Source organism: Salvia miltiorrhiza, chromosome 4, assembly GCF_028751815.1.
Source record: "Salvia miltiorrhiza cultivar Shanhuang (shh) chromosome 4, IMPLAD_Smil_shh, whole genome shotgun sequence".
Classification (NCBI taxonomy): domain Eukaryota; kingdom Viridiplantae; phylum Streptophyta; class Magnoliopsida; order Lamiales; family Lamiaceae; genus Salvia; species Salvia miltiorrhiza.
This window is the reverse complement of record NC_080390.1, coordinates 28,930,025-28,944,935: the sequence shown is the minus strand read 5'-3', so window position 1 is coordinate 28,944,935 and position 14,911 is coordinate 28,930,025. Positions and strand designations below refer to the sequence as shown.

The 14,911-nt window shown below is 35.3% G+C and overlaps 1 protein-coding gene and 1 non-coding gene across 2 annotated transcripts; both read right to left on the bottom strand.

The window, feature by feature from the left end:
* Positions 1-9,384: 9,384 nt before the first annotated feature.
* Positions 9,385-9,456, bottom strand: TRNAT-UGU (transfer RNA threonine (anticodon UGU)). Its single transcript has one exon. It is a non-coding gene; the product is annotated as a tRNA-Thr (tRNA).
* Positions 9,457-10,774: 1,318 nt separating this feature from the next.
* On the bottom strand, positions 10,775-13,376 carry LOC131019629 (leucine-rich repeat receptor-like serine/threonine/tyrosine-protein kinase SOBIR1). Its single transcript, XM_057948221.1, has 2 exons — positions 12,352-13,376; positions 10,775-12,210 (listed from the first exon to the last, which is right to left on the bottom strand). Exons 1-2 carry the CDS (start codon positions 13,239-13,241, stop codon positions 10,920-10,922), a joined length of 2,181 nt encoding a protein of 726 aa, XP_057804204.1. The 5' UTR covers positions 13,242-13,376; the 3' UTR covers positions 10,775-10,919.
* Positions 13,377-14,911: the final 1,535 nt, after the last annotated feature.

The window sequence follows — 14,911 nt, the reverse complement described above, 5'->3', positions numbered from 1 at the left end:
TCATCACAAAAAGATGAAGTGTATTTTTATTTTATTTTTAATGTTATGATTGGGCAAAACAACACAGTTTTGCCTAATATTTCCGCTCATATGCTCAAGGTTTTGCATATATATATGCTCAGATTTTTGCTCACACAATTGAAAGAAAGTTTCAAGCGCACATCAAATGCTCAGACTTTCGCTCACACACATCAAATATTTTTTATAAATCATTTATTTATTAGTTTAATTTTTCAAAAGGCCTGAAGCATGTGTTTAACTTATTTTAGGCTTAAGGAATTGGATTGCTTCTATACGATTCTAAGAATGTATACGTAAGGGTATACTTTGACACTCTACTGTGATATTTGACCTTTTTGTACAAGCGTGTCTGCGAAAATCTGAGCAATCTACTAAAAAAAAGGACCAAACAGTGTCGTTTTACACTATTAGTATTAATTATATAATAATGATCAATTATATTCGATTAGTAATTAATAATCGATAATTTAGTTTATACAGACCAACAGAGCCTTAGGGGATAACATTAATTTATGATGCAATTATATAACTAATCCACGTTAACTAATCTATGATTAGTGCAGATTTCCAAATCTTGTTTACACTATTATTAATCGATGATCAATAGAATTTATACATGTACTTTGGCAATACATGTTGTCCACAGATTTTCCCCAAATATTCTTTTTGGATTGGTGCTTTCAATATATCGATATAATAAACTGAGATGCGTGGGAATTAATGACATAAATTAGTAAGTTACTTTTGTCCTGTATATTTTTGTGATCAGTACAGAAAACTTAATAAGTATGTCCGTATGTGTGTATAGAATAGGTGGTCTAATTGAAATTATGCGTTAAAATTGATTTTTAATTATTTTTCAGAATTTTGTAAATTTTTCGTCATTCGTCTCCCAAACCTTCCTACCCAACGTGGATTTTCAGCTAGAATCTACTCAATTATATGAGAGTAAATATTATATTAAACTCTAAATTATATTCATTTTATAAAAAATATTTTAAATTATAAGAAATATATTTTTAATTACACTTCAAATTATTAGATTTGTATTACAAATTAAATGTCCTGCGATTATTTTTTCATCCCGAAATCATGATGTGGCTCGCCAAGTGCCATTGCATTTTTTTTTTTAATGAGATAATAGAAAACAATGATAATTTTTCTACCTCCTTCCCTTACACAACATCCTCACACTATTCACACATAGATAACAGAGTTTCTCTGTTATCTATATTCCAAAAAAAATCGTTGTATATAATGGTGTTGTGTATGATGTGGTTGTGGGTTGTGGTCATATGTAACGGAAAAAAAAAATTAAAAAAAAAATCATTATCTATTACTCTCTCCGTCCCATTATTTATGGCATATACCTTTTAGGCATAGAAATTAAGGAAAATAAGATTGCAATATAAAAGTATATAAAGGTATGTGAACCCATGTGATTTGTAGTTTAAAAGTGTGTAAATGTATGTGGACCCATGTGATTTGTAGTGTAAAAGCATGTAAAGGTATGTAAGCCCATGTGATTTGTAGTGTAAAATTATTACCAAAAGTAGAAATGAGCCATTTAACTTGGGACACCCCAAAATAGACTATGTGTCATTAATAACAGGACGGGGGAAGTACAATAGATAATAGTATGATACGTTCATACATAACACTAAAATACCATTATTTATAGCTTAATAGATAATAGTACGATGTGTTCGTACGTAACGCTGAATTACAACTATCTAATGTATTACAGATAACAGTTTTGTGCATTGATACGTAACGCTTGTGTAGCGTTATCTATAGGAGTATAGATAACGGTTGTTATGATCGTTATCATATAATATATAAACTGTTATACAAAGTACTTTGAATTTTTTATATTTTATCATATTTAAAGGATCTTTTTCAATATATAACTGTCTGTACCATTATCTTTCTCGTAATACGTAACAGTTGTTTATTATCATACAGAACAATATACACCGTTATTTATAATGATTCTGTATAACGTTTGATACCATTATTAAAGATTCCTAAAATCGTTGTAATTGTTATTAAAGGTAACGTTGTATTGTTCCACATAGAATGATTATGTTGTGTTATTACTATTATACATAACAGATGAAAACTGTTATGTATTCCCAATATGTACGTATAGACAAGTTTTCGTTATATTTATTATTTTTTTTTAAATTTTCCTAATATCCATGTCTAAAACATTAATAAATAAATTTAAAATTACTAAAATAATAGTAAAATCCATAACATACGTTACATAGCATCCAAACATTAAAAATACATATTCTTGAGTTTCAACAACAAATTATCACAAAATATACAATATTCAAACGTTCAAAATACATGATCATATGTTCTAATTCAATAATACATCATCACAACTAAGACTTAACTTGATGCGGCACTTGCATTCATGTACAAAATCAAATTCCACAGTATCTCAATTTCCGTATATATAGCTTAAATCAAATTCACGATAGAATGAAAGTTCAAATGTATATATTAACCATTGGTACATAAAATTCAACCGAGCACATTCTTTATCACGTAGCTTGTCCATTCCTCACAAATGTCATCGATCTCAACTTAAGAATACTCTCTAATACTCTTAAACTGTGAAAAAAAAATAATTACATAAATATATTTTATTAATAATTACAAATGTTGTATTACAAAATGATCGAGAATATATTTTTATTATCATTAATGACAGAGAGGTGGATGCGTCATTTTGAAATCTGATAATGATTTCCTTATTGAAGTGCATCACATAATACCTACATTGCTCATTGTCAGGCTGTATAGGACCCTATAATACAAAATAAAAAATTTCAAGTTAAAAATAGAGATATAAGGAGACGTTTAAATGAGAATTTTAATTTATAATAAAAATGGAGAACCATCTCAGCCCTTCGATCATAAAGATCTGCAGTGGATGCTTCATTTTGATGATAAATGCAGTACATGGGTTCTAATTATGGAGAGAGCAATTTTTTTTCCTGATTATAGTTAATTTCGCGGCAATGCGGTAATTTTACATGTCAGTGCAGTGTTCTCAATTCTCATTTTGAATTGCGATTTTCACAATAATCAACCTTATGTGTGTGTATGTGGTGTCTAGGTTTAATTCATGCTTAAATAAAAGACAATAAAGATTATAATTAATGTTTAATTTTTTTTTAATTATTACTCCCTCCGTCCCAGCTATCTTGATACAAAATTTTTCGACACAAGATATAAGAAATTAGTTGTTTTGTGTGTGAAGTGTGGTAGGTGAAAAAAATAAAAATGTGAATAAAAGAAAAAACTTTTGCCATATAAGGAAATGTATCAAGTTAGTTAGTATGACTCAAAAAAGAATACGAATCAAGTTAGTTGGGACGGAGGGGGTATTATATACTCTCTTCGTCCACCAAATAAGTACACATATTTTATTTTTGGTCCGTCCATCAAATGAGTACTCATTTTATGTTTTGATAAATGTACCGCACACAACTCACTTATAAAAGTGAAACTATTATCACTCACACAATTTAATTAATCAATTTCTTAATATTCGTGTCATCTCCAAATATGTACTCATTTGATGGATAAAAAAAGTATATTAGTTTGAAAATATTATTACCCTCAAATTTGCATATCTTAATATAATATATATAAAAAAAATTAGCAAATAAATTATATTTATTGAAAATATCATATAATTTCAATATTCATCGGCATCGCATGAGGGTGCGTAGGGGTGTAATCGAACCGAGCCGAACCGAATAGTGGTGTGCTCAAGTTTGGTTTGTTTAGTATCGAATCGAATCCCAAACTTTATTTACTAAATACTTTGAGGCTCGCGAGCGGCTCACGAGCCTATACGAACTTTTTAAATTTATATTTATATTAAAAATATTGATTATTTTATTTAAAATAATAAATATATTAATTATTTTCTTATGACAAATAAAATTAATTAGAGATTTAATACAACTATTATTAATTTTAGTGGATAAATATAGGTTGTATATACTAATAATTTATATTTTTTAAGCTGAATCACTTGACGAACATGTTCACGAGCTAACGAGCCGAATACTACTAAGCTCAAGTTTGGTTTGTTTATTTATCGAACTTCTCTAAACGAACTTGAACGAACTTTTTTAAAGTCGAGCTCCGAATAGTTCGCGAGCGGCTTGGTTTGTTTACACCTGGGTGCGTATTAATTTTATTTACATGAAAACGAGAGCGTCTGAATTAAAAATAATTATTTGTTATAAACTAGAGAGAAGCGAGAGAATAGAGAATATATTTACAACACTTCCCCTTGATTGACCAATCCCTAAAACAAAAGTTGTTGCCTCATTAAAACCTTGCTAGGAAAACCCAATGGGACAAAACCTAGTCGAAGGAAAAAGAGTACAACTGCTTCCCCTGAACTTGAGATCATAGAAGATCTTTGAGTCGACGTATGCCGATCTCATGTACCAACTTTCTGAATGTCGATGTTGGTAATGCCTTGGTGAATAAGTCCGCCAGATTATCACTTGAGCGAATTTGTTGAACGTCGATATCGCCATTCTTTTGAAGGTCGTGTGTGTAGAAGAGCTTGGGAGAAATATGCTTCGTCTGATCGCCTTTGATGTATCCTTCCTTGAGTTGCGCGATGCAAGCAATATTGTCTTCATATAAAATGATTGGTTTGGCCTTTGATGAAGCTAACACGCACGACTCTTGGATATGACTCGTCACATTTCTCAACCATACACATTTCTCGACTTGTTTCGTGGATTGCAATGATTTCAGAATGATTTGAGGATGTTGCAGTCAAGGTTTGCTTCACAGATTTTCATGATGTAGCAGTTCCACCACATGTGAAACGTATCTAGTTTGTAACTTAGCTTCATGTGGATCGGATAAAAAATCCTGCATCCGAGTACCCCACTAGAGTATTATCAAATTTTTCTTGATAATATAATTCAAGGTCAATGGTACCCCTTTAGTTAATGTAGAATGTGCTTAACACCATTCCAATGTCTCAAAGTGGGTACAGCGCTAAATCTTGCTAGAAGATTGACAGAAAAAGCTATATTTGGTCTAGTATTATTAGCGAGATAAGTCAACGCTCCAATTTCACTTAGATATGGTACTTTAGGACCATGTATTGTTTCACCCTCTTCAATTGGTCGAAATAGATATTTCTTAGTATCAATAGATCTAACGACCATTGGTGATGAATGTGCATTATCCATGTAAAAGCGTTTTAACACTTTTTTTGTATATGTGGATTGATGGATAAACGTTCCTCCACTGATACGTTCCATTTGCAAACCAAGACAAAACTTTGTCTTTCCCAAATCTTTCATCTCAATTCTTTCTTCAAATATTCAGCAGCTTTATTGAGCTCTTCAGGAGTCCCAATTAAATTTAAATCATCAACATAAACTGCTATGATTGCAAATCCACTTTCTGTTTTCTTAATGAAAACACAAGGGCGAATATCTTTATTCTTGTATCCTCTTTCAAAAGATACTCGCTCAGTCTATTGTACCACATACGACTAGACTGTTTCAGCCCATACAACAATTTTTGCAGTTTAATTGAATACATGCTTTTGGGTTTTGACTGCAATCCTTCAGGCATTTGTTAAATCCTTCAGGAATTTTCATATATATGTCATTATGTAATGACCCATATAGATAAGCAGTTACTACATCCATAAGGCGCATATCAAGCCTTTGTGACACAGCCAGACTAATCAAAATCTGAAAGTAATAGCGTTCATTACGGGAGAGTATATTTTCTCATAATCAATTCCTGGTTTTTGTGAGAAACATTGTGCTACGAGTTTTGCTCTATATCTCATAACTTCATTTTTCTCGGTTCTCTTTCTAACAAAGATCCACCTGTATTCAAGTTGGATTTTAGATTCTGGAGTTAAGGTTATATATCCAAATACTTTCCGGTTATCACAGGAATTTAATTCCCTTTCTATAGCTTCTTTTCACTTTGGCCAATCAAGTCTCTGTTTGCATTCTGCAACAGATTTTAGTTGAGGATCCTCATTTAAAACATGAAGAGCTATATGAAAGGCAAATATATCATCAACAATGATATTTTCTCTCTCTAGTATCTGATGTAAATAATTTATTGAGATCTCATGATTTTCAGATACTTGTAATTCTTCAGAAATTACATCGCTTTCATTTGGTTGATTAGTCATTTTCGTCATTGTTTGGTTTCCATCTTGCCCCTTTCTTTTTCTAGGCATAGAATCTTTGGAACCAACTGGTCGACCACATTTTTGACGAAGTTTAGACTCATTTGCTGCCAAATTTATTTGTCCTTCAAGGACATCAATTTTAGCTGGAGTATTTGCAGCATGTATGTGAGATTGTGTCACTTTTCTTGTATCTACAAAAGCATCAGAAATTTGATTTGCAATATTTTGCAAATCATTGATCTTTTCAATTTCTTGTTCACATTGATTTGTTCTATAATCAAAATGTGATAAGTTTTTCTCATTTCAAGAGAGCTCCTTGTGCTTTTCTGGATGTAGATTTATTCCTTATAATGTTGGAAATGTCATTTCGTCAAAATGACAATCTGCAAAACGTGCAGTAAATAAATCACCTGTTAAAGGTTCTATATACCTTATAACCGAGGGTGAATCAAATCCAACATATATCCCAAGTCTTTGTTGGGGACCCATTTTTGTTCGTTGTGGAGGTGCAATTAGGACTTGAACCGCGCAACCAAAAATTCGTAAGTGAGAAACATCAGGTTCTCGGCCAAAAATAATTTGCATTGGGGAGTATTCATGATTGGCTTATGGCCTTAGTCGAATTAATGTTGCAGCATGTAATATGGCATGACCCCAAGCAGTAGTTGGGAGTTTTGATTTCATAAGTAATGGTCTAGCAATAATTTGAAGACGTTTAATAAATGATTTCGCTAAACCATTTTGAGTATGGACATGAGCTATTGGATGTTCAATCTCAATTCCAATAGTCATACAATAGTTATCAAATGCTTGAGATGTAAACTCACTAGCATTATCAAGACGAATTCTTTTAATTGAATTGTCTGGGAATTGAGCTCTTAATTTTATGATTTGAGCAAGTAGTCTAGCAAATGTTGCATTTCTAGTAGAAAGCAAGCATACATGTGACCATCTATAAAAGGCATCAATTAATACGAGAAAATATCAAAAAGTTCCACAAGGTGGATGTATAGGTCCATAAATGTCTCCTTTAAGTCTTTCTAAGAAAGATGGAGATTCAGTATTATCCTTCGTATATGAAGGTCTAATGACTAACTTGCCTTGCGCACAAGCATCACATTATAATTCATTTGTAGAAAGAACCTTTTGATTCTTATGTTGTGCTCATATGAATTATTGATTATTCAGCGCATTATAGTTGCTCCAGGATGTCCAAACCTATCATGCCAAAGCTTAAAGCTTTTGTGTCATTGAACTTCACGTTCATAACATGGTTTGTCTCAATTGCTTTTATGAATGTATAATACATTCCAGAAGGTAGTGATGCTAATTTTTCTTTTGTCAGCTTATAGCTTGAAACAAAAGAATTTATGCAAAGATATTCATTTTTACCTTCCACACAATTGTCTCGATGTGGTATCCATTATTACGGACATTCTTGAAACTTAGTAAGTTCCTTTTAAACGTACTAGAGTACAGGGCATTTTCAATATCTAATTTAGTATCATTTGACAAAATGATACAAGCTCTTCCGGAGCCTTCAATGATGTTTGATGCACCTGATATTGTGTTAACATTATTCTCATCTAATGTCAACTCAAGGAAACACTGCTTCTTCTTTTGAAGAATAATATGTGTAATTATTTCACCAAGACACATATCATAGGATTCCATATGATGTTAGTGTATAAATGTTCATGCCTTGTTAAAAACCTCTCCGTAAAAACCTCATGGGAAAAATTCGGTAGAGGAAAAGAGTGCAAGACATATATATTTACTCATATATTACACTAGTTGCCTCGTTAAAAACCTTAACTAAGAAAACCTCGTAGGAAAAAAAACTTAGTAAGGGAAAAAGAGTACAACCATTCGGCCTTTAGGGCCGTTTGATCTTCAAGGTCTAATTTTCAAGAGCATGTAATATGGATTGCTCTTGAAGACTATGTAATATTCTTCATGGAATATTGATTGTGCTACATCGGGAGCAACAATATGAATCAAATAGATAAAGATTCAAGGATATGTTATCCAAATATTTAATTTACTTGCTCTTAGAGCATGTAATATTCTTCAGGAATATTACCTGTGCTACTTTAATAGTATCAGTTTAAGATTTTGAATGTAATATTCTTTAAGAATACTACTTGTGCTATTTAAATAGCACCAATTTAAGATCTTGAATGTAATATTCTTCAGGAATACTACTTGTGCTATTTAAATAGCATCAATTAATTTTCAAGATCATTTTAAAAAAATAGACTGTATATATATGTGAAAACTCAAAATAAGAGCACAAAAATTACAGAATTTAACATGAAAGTTGATAACAATAAATTTCACAATAAACAAATTGATTTAATTTATTTTAATGAATATCAATTCGTCGGATTGAAGAAAATTATAAAAGAATAAATTTGATATGTGATGTGTATCTTTAATATTTTATCTTCTGTTAAGCTAATCTTGTGTCTAGGCAGAATCTAAATTAACGAAATTTAAATAATGCTTTTTAAGTAATAATCAATAGATTTAGATTAAATCTCGTATCATGTTTTATTAGTAATTTAATAAATAAATAAGTAAAAAGCATTTGTCTTCTTTTCAGTTTTCTAAAACAAGCCGTAGTCAAGTAAATAGATTGAAAATCAAAATCGAAGTACGACAATCACATTACACAAATCAGAAAAACATACGAATACGAGAATTTTGTAAAATCAAATAGATATGAAGTTATTTGATTAACACTCTTATATAATTCACATGAAAACGACATATATTGATAGCACAAAAATTAAAGTAGAATTACCTTTCTACGATCAATGGAAGATGAGAGAATTAGAACTATCGTGCTGATAACGTGTTATAAACTAGAGAGAAGCGAGAGAATAGAGAAGAGAATATGTATTGAGCGTATTCAATATGAGGGCCAAAGGCCTCTATTTATACAAGTAGGAAGCTAGGGTTTTAGGGAGATTTCTTGGTCAACACACATAAGATATATCTTATAGATATATTTACAACATTATTTGGATTGTACACGCCAAACGAAAAATAATACTCGCATGCGCAATACTGAAGACCCCGTCGCACCCAAAAAAAGACAAAAAGGAAGAAATGGATATAAAAATAAATTGGACCATAATTGCCCCCATGCAGGATCGAACTACAGACCTTCAGTTTACAAGACTGACGCTCTACCACTGAGCTATAGGGGCATCTCTGATATGCAAATAAACATTCCAAAATTCGATATTTGAGAACAATTGTCACAAACTTTATCATCATTTGAGATTCTTGCATCAGTTGCATCGCATAGGCCCAAGACTCAAATTTCATGAAATTAAAGGCCCACAATATCTTCTTCTTCTTCTTCTTTCCCTGAGACGAAAGATTAATAATTTTCTTACCCAAATATTTTTTTCGTACAATGTTCCTAAGTCAATCAGGGAAATCATGAGACCACCTCATCAGTTACTCAATTTGTCGCACAAATTATGTTAAACTATGTGCGGATTCATTTGCCAGCCAGTATGAAAAACTCCAATTAAAATATTCTCTCTCGCCGCTTCCAAGATATCTCGATTGTCCAGTGGTAAGAAGGCGGCGTTCTCTGTCGGATCAACCATAACCCGAACTGCAAACATAGATTGGGGATGTAGTTGTAGATAGGTTAGTCTTAGTAGGTCGTTGGCTCCACCTGTTATCTCCTTCTACGACATGCTGTTGTCGTCGCCATATTCCATATGTCACTTAGTCATCTCTGCCTCGCTGCGGGTCAGCACCTCCGAAAGAAACGGAGGACTTCATTCAGTGACCCCGCGATCGCCCTCTGAACGATCAGAATAAGGTAAAGCTTGAAGATAAGTTTTGTACTCTATTAATTTCTCAGTCCCCCTAGTCGGGTGGGCGCCGGCCGGTCTTTCGACCAGATCCCCCTAAAAACCGTACGTGCGGGTCTCCCCGCATGCGGCTCACGCCATTCGACCTGTAGTGAAATTGAGACTGCTCGACCACGGAAGCTAATTCGCGTGTAGGCAGCGCTGTCCACTTATCGGGTGCAGACCATATTCCAAACTCAACACAATACTATCGATCACTGCCATCATCTCAGCACAATTTGTCAGCAAAATGTAATACTCCCTCCGTCCGCCAAGATTATGTAAAAATTACTATATTTGGCGTCCGCCAAGATTATGTCACTTTCCTTTTATGGCAATGGTCCCATCATCCTCTTTAATATTTTATCCTTACTAACACTCTTTATTTACAAAAAACCCACTCAAAATTCAATCTCAACCACACATCTCATAAAGTGGTGGGACCCTTTCTCCACTACATCAAAATCATCACCAATTTTATTAAATCACGTGCCCAAGCAATTTTACATAATTTTGGCGGACGGAGGGAGTATAAACTTTGGACATAACTTACTCTTGGTCACAGTAATGACTAATTAATGTGGTTAATTTTAACAATTCTAGGTACAGACCAAATCGATAATTTATCTTGTGCTTTATGCATGCCTAAAAGAAATTGTGGGATATGAAGAAACTTTTATTAGCAAACTAGGGAAATACAAATACATCGTAACAATTAATTTCAGCAGATACACACACATCTCAACTTCTTAGACCAACACATACACATACACTTACAAAGCAAATATATTGATGATTAATCAATGCGTAATCTGAGACAACATAGTCCTGGCATCCTTACTATTAGGCCTCTCTTTAGGATTATCCAAGGTGCAGAAACAAGCGACCTTCAAAGCCAGCAGCATCTGCTCCTCGTGGCCATTCCCCATGAGCTTGGGATCAATCGCCCGCTTGGGATCATCGGAGGTCATCACATTCCTCATCCACTTCACCAGGCTCATCTCCTCCGTATTCTGAAAGAACTCATCCGAGGGCATCTTCCCCATCACCACCACCGCCAGCACCACTCCGAAGCTGTAAACATCGCACTTGTCCGTGAACTTGAAGGTCCCGTAATACTCGGGGGCGATGTACCCTGCCGTGCCCGCAATGTTGGACGTGGACACGTGCGTGTTGGCGTCCGGCACTGACTTGGCCAGCCCGAAGTCCGCGATCCGTGCCTCCATCTCGTCGTCCAGCAGCACGTTGGCGGGCTTCAGGTCCCTGTGGATGATACGCGGCGTGTGGTTCATGTGCAGATACTCGAGCCCAGCCGCGATCCCCATGATGATCTTGTACCTCGCCGCCCAATCCAGCTCCCTCTCCCCTCTCGACACCTGCAGCAGGTAGTCGTGCACGCTGCCGTTCTTCATGTACTCGTAGACTAAGTAGTGGCAGTCCGGCCGCGGGAGGTGGGCCAGCAGGGGCAGGAGGTTGCGGTGGCGGATTTCTCCCACGGTCTTGATTTCGGATCGGATTTGCCGCATTTTCTTGTTCAGGAGCTTGCTGTCTTCTTCCGTCAGCTCCTCCGTGTCTGTGGCCGACTGGTTTATCTTCTTGATTGCGATTTCCTTGCCGTCGCTTCCCGGTAAAACGGCTTTGTAGACTTCGCCGCATCCGCCTTTTCCGATGATGTTGAGCGATGATAATCCGTCTTCTTTTTCTAAGAAGGCCAGGTCTTCTGGCTTCTTGATCAATGGGGAGAATATTTTAATTCCGGTATCCTTGTTTCTGCCGTTGATTAGGAGCAGGAGCAGCTTGAAAACTAAGGAGAAGACTAATCCAGATAAGATTCCTCCGATTACTCCGGCCACGAATCCGAGAGACCACCCGATTATTCTCTTCTTGTTGCTTTTCCTGTGTCTGCCGGTGGGAGCGGCTGACGGACCTCCCGCCGGAGATGGGCCCGGGGCGAGGAACAGGGCTGGTAATTTGGTGCCGTTCTTCGCAGCGGCGGGGGAAATTTCGGCCAAGGAGTAGCGTTTTGGGATCGTGGATTGGATTCCAGTCGATTCTGCAGCCACGGAGTGGTGGCTTTGATCAGCGGCGGAGCTAGAATTTAAAAAATGAGCAGACCAAATTAAATTTTTGTACAACATACAACAAGTTTAAAGGATCGACATTACGATTCTATAAATAAAAAGTAAAGAAGTTACAACATACAATATAAATATAATAATTGAAAATAATTACCCGGTGGTTTGCCGGAGCATGCCCGGGGCTTGGCTGTGTTCCTGATTTTCGTGGTTGTTGATCGACGGAAGAGGGCCCACGAGGAGGCTGTTGCCGGAGACATCGACGAATTGAAGATTCCGGAACGACCGCAGCGACGCCGGCACGGTGCCGGCGAACATGTTGTCAGCGAGGTTGAGCTTCTCCAGGTTGGGGAAGTGCTTCAGGAACTTGAGGTTGCCGGTGAACATGTTCCCGGAGAGATCGAGAACTCGGAGGCGGATCAGCCACGATAAGCCGAGTGGGATTTGGCCGGAGAATTGATTGTTTCTGAGGTCGAGGATCTCGAGCTTCTTGCATTCCACGATTTGAGCTGGGATTTGATCGAAGAGGTTGTTGTCTTGTAGGGAGAGTTGTTTGAGCTCGGTGAGCTTGGAAATGGCGGGAGAGAGCCTGCCGTCGAGCTGCTGCGATTCGAAGACGAGGCCGGTGATCCGGAGCGTGTGCGAGGTGTTGACGCTCCGCCTCTCGCAGAGTATTCCGGCGGAATCGCAGGGGTTCGCCGCGGGGCTGCGGCGGAAGCCGAGGTCCTTGTGGATGAGCAAGAGAGCTTCAAGGTCGGAGCGGAGGAGTGTTGGAGGTCTTGATTGGACGAGGAGGATGAGTGTGGTGAAGTGGAGGAGAAAGAGGTGGCATTTGGATGGAGTCGGAGCCATTGCTGCTGCTGGTCGTTGCCGCCAGCGGTGGAAGTTGTGGTGGTTGGAGGCTGCCGGAGTTTTGTGTGGTGGCTGTGTGTTTTTATTGTGCAATCGTGGTCGTGGATGCCGTGTGAAAGAATTTGGGGCGGAGGACTTAGCTCCAAAATTGACGTCATAGGTTGACTTGTACAATATTACCAAACTGGCCCTCATAAGAAAATTTAACCAAAAAAATAACTATGTTCTAATTTTATAAATAAAATATAAATAAAATTATTTTATTTAACGTAAAAGTGAAATCTATTACTCATAGTCATAGTTTCAGATCTCTCACCTCACATGGAGGAATGAATATCCACAAATCAAGATGGTTCAACATCTTAAGTTTTAGTGAAAGAAGCAAGCTATCTAAATATAATCAAATAAATCATCTGCATGCAGACGGAACATTTACATCACATAAAAAGGGAAAAAAATCACGTAAACGAGACCATTGCATTATATAAAAATGAAAAAACTACATCGTATGCGGGCGAGATTAAACTCAAAACCTCTCACAAAAAAAATCTTAATTTGAATGTCTCAATTTTACCACTTGAATTATGCATCATCTGGCTTACATTAGTTAAGCCATACATATAAAAGTAACCAACAACAAAACTATCAAAATATGTAATCTATTGATTGAAATAGCAATTTCAGGCAAAAAAGTGAAAGTGTGTCATTAAATTTACACAGATCGACGAGCAATGAAGAAAGGAGTACTTAAGCAAGCTTAGGTCCGAGGGCTATCGGGTCACCTCTTCACAAAATTGCAGCGAGCGTCGAGTTCGAGCAGCTGTCAGGTTGCTCGGATAATAGATTACGAATTGCATATACATATTTGTGTGCAACATTATACATAATTATGTTCAACATCATGCTTGTTGAAAACGCGTTAATTTTTTCAGAAAAATTGCAGAAAATGTAAACCATTATATTTTTAAGGGACAATAGCACTCTTTTATAAATGTAAACCTTTATTATCTATATACTAGTGTATTACCCGTCGAAATTCGACGGGTACATATTTTCTTGTAATTTATATATTTTATGTTATTCTTATGATAATTATATAAAATAAATTTTTATGTAAATTATTTATATAATTAATTAAATTAAATTAAATTAGTAATACATTTTAAATTATATTAATCTCAACAACTTTTAGCAATTAAATTATTAATTTTGTTGAGATTATAAAAATACCCATTAGTTTTCATATGAAATTATATAAAAAGTTGACGCGTAAGAAAAAAAAAAGAGTAGAAATACATATAAATTTGACATAGGTATGATGGAGGATTGATTTGTTGCATTTGTTGTTACAAGATTTATTAATTTTTTTCAATTTTTTTTATTTTGCCTTTTGACCATAATTTTATATGGAATTTGAAAAATCATAATTGAATTGTGAGTATCATATAATTCCGAACTTCTAAAAGCATAACTAATTATGAAAATTAATAATCTCGTCTGATATTTAAAAGACCATAACTGATTTATCGAACATCATATCATTTGGAGTTTTAAGACCAACCAAGTTGTGGGCATCATCTCGTCGCAAACTTGACAGATCACCTCTAACTTCTGAGCATCACCTTGTCTGAAACTTGAAAGAGAATCATCTCGTCTAAAACTTGAAAGAGCATCATCTCGTCTGGAGTTTTGAGCATCATCTCATCTAGAGTTTGAGAGAGCATCATCAAATATGAAATTATATTCAACCATGACTCCAATTGTCAACTATCTAACAAACATAACTCTAACAATTTAGATATTTTATTTATATATGTAATTTTATTAGTTCAAACTCTAGAGAAAAAGGAAAGAGAAGAGTTCTT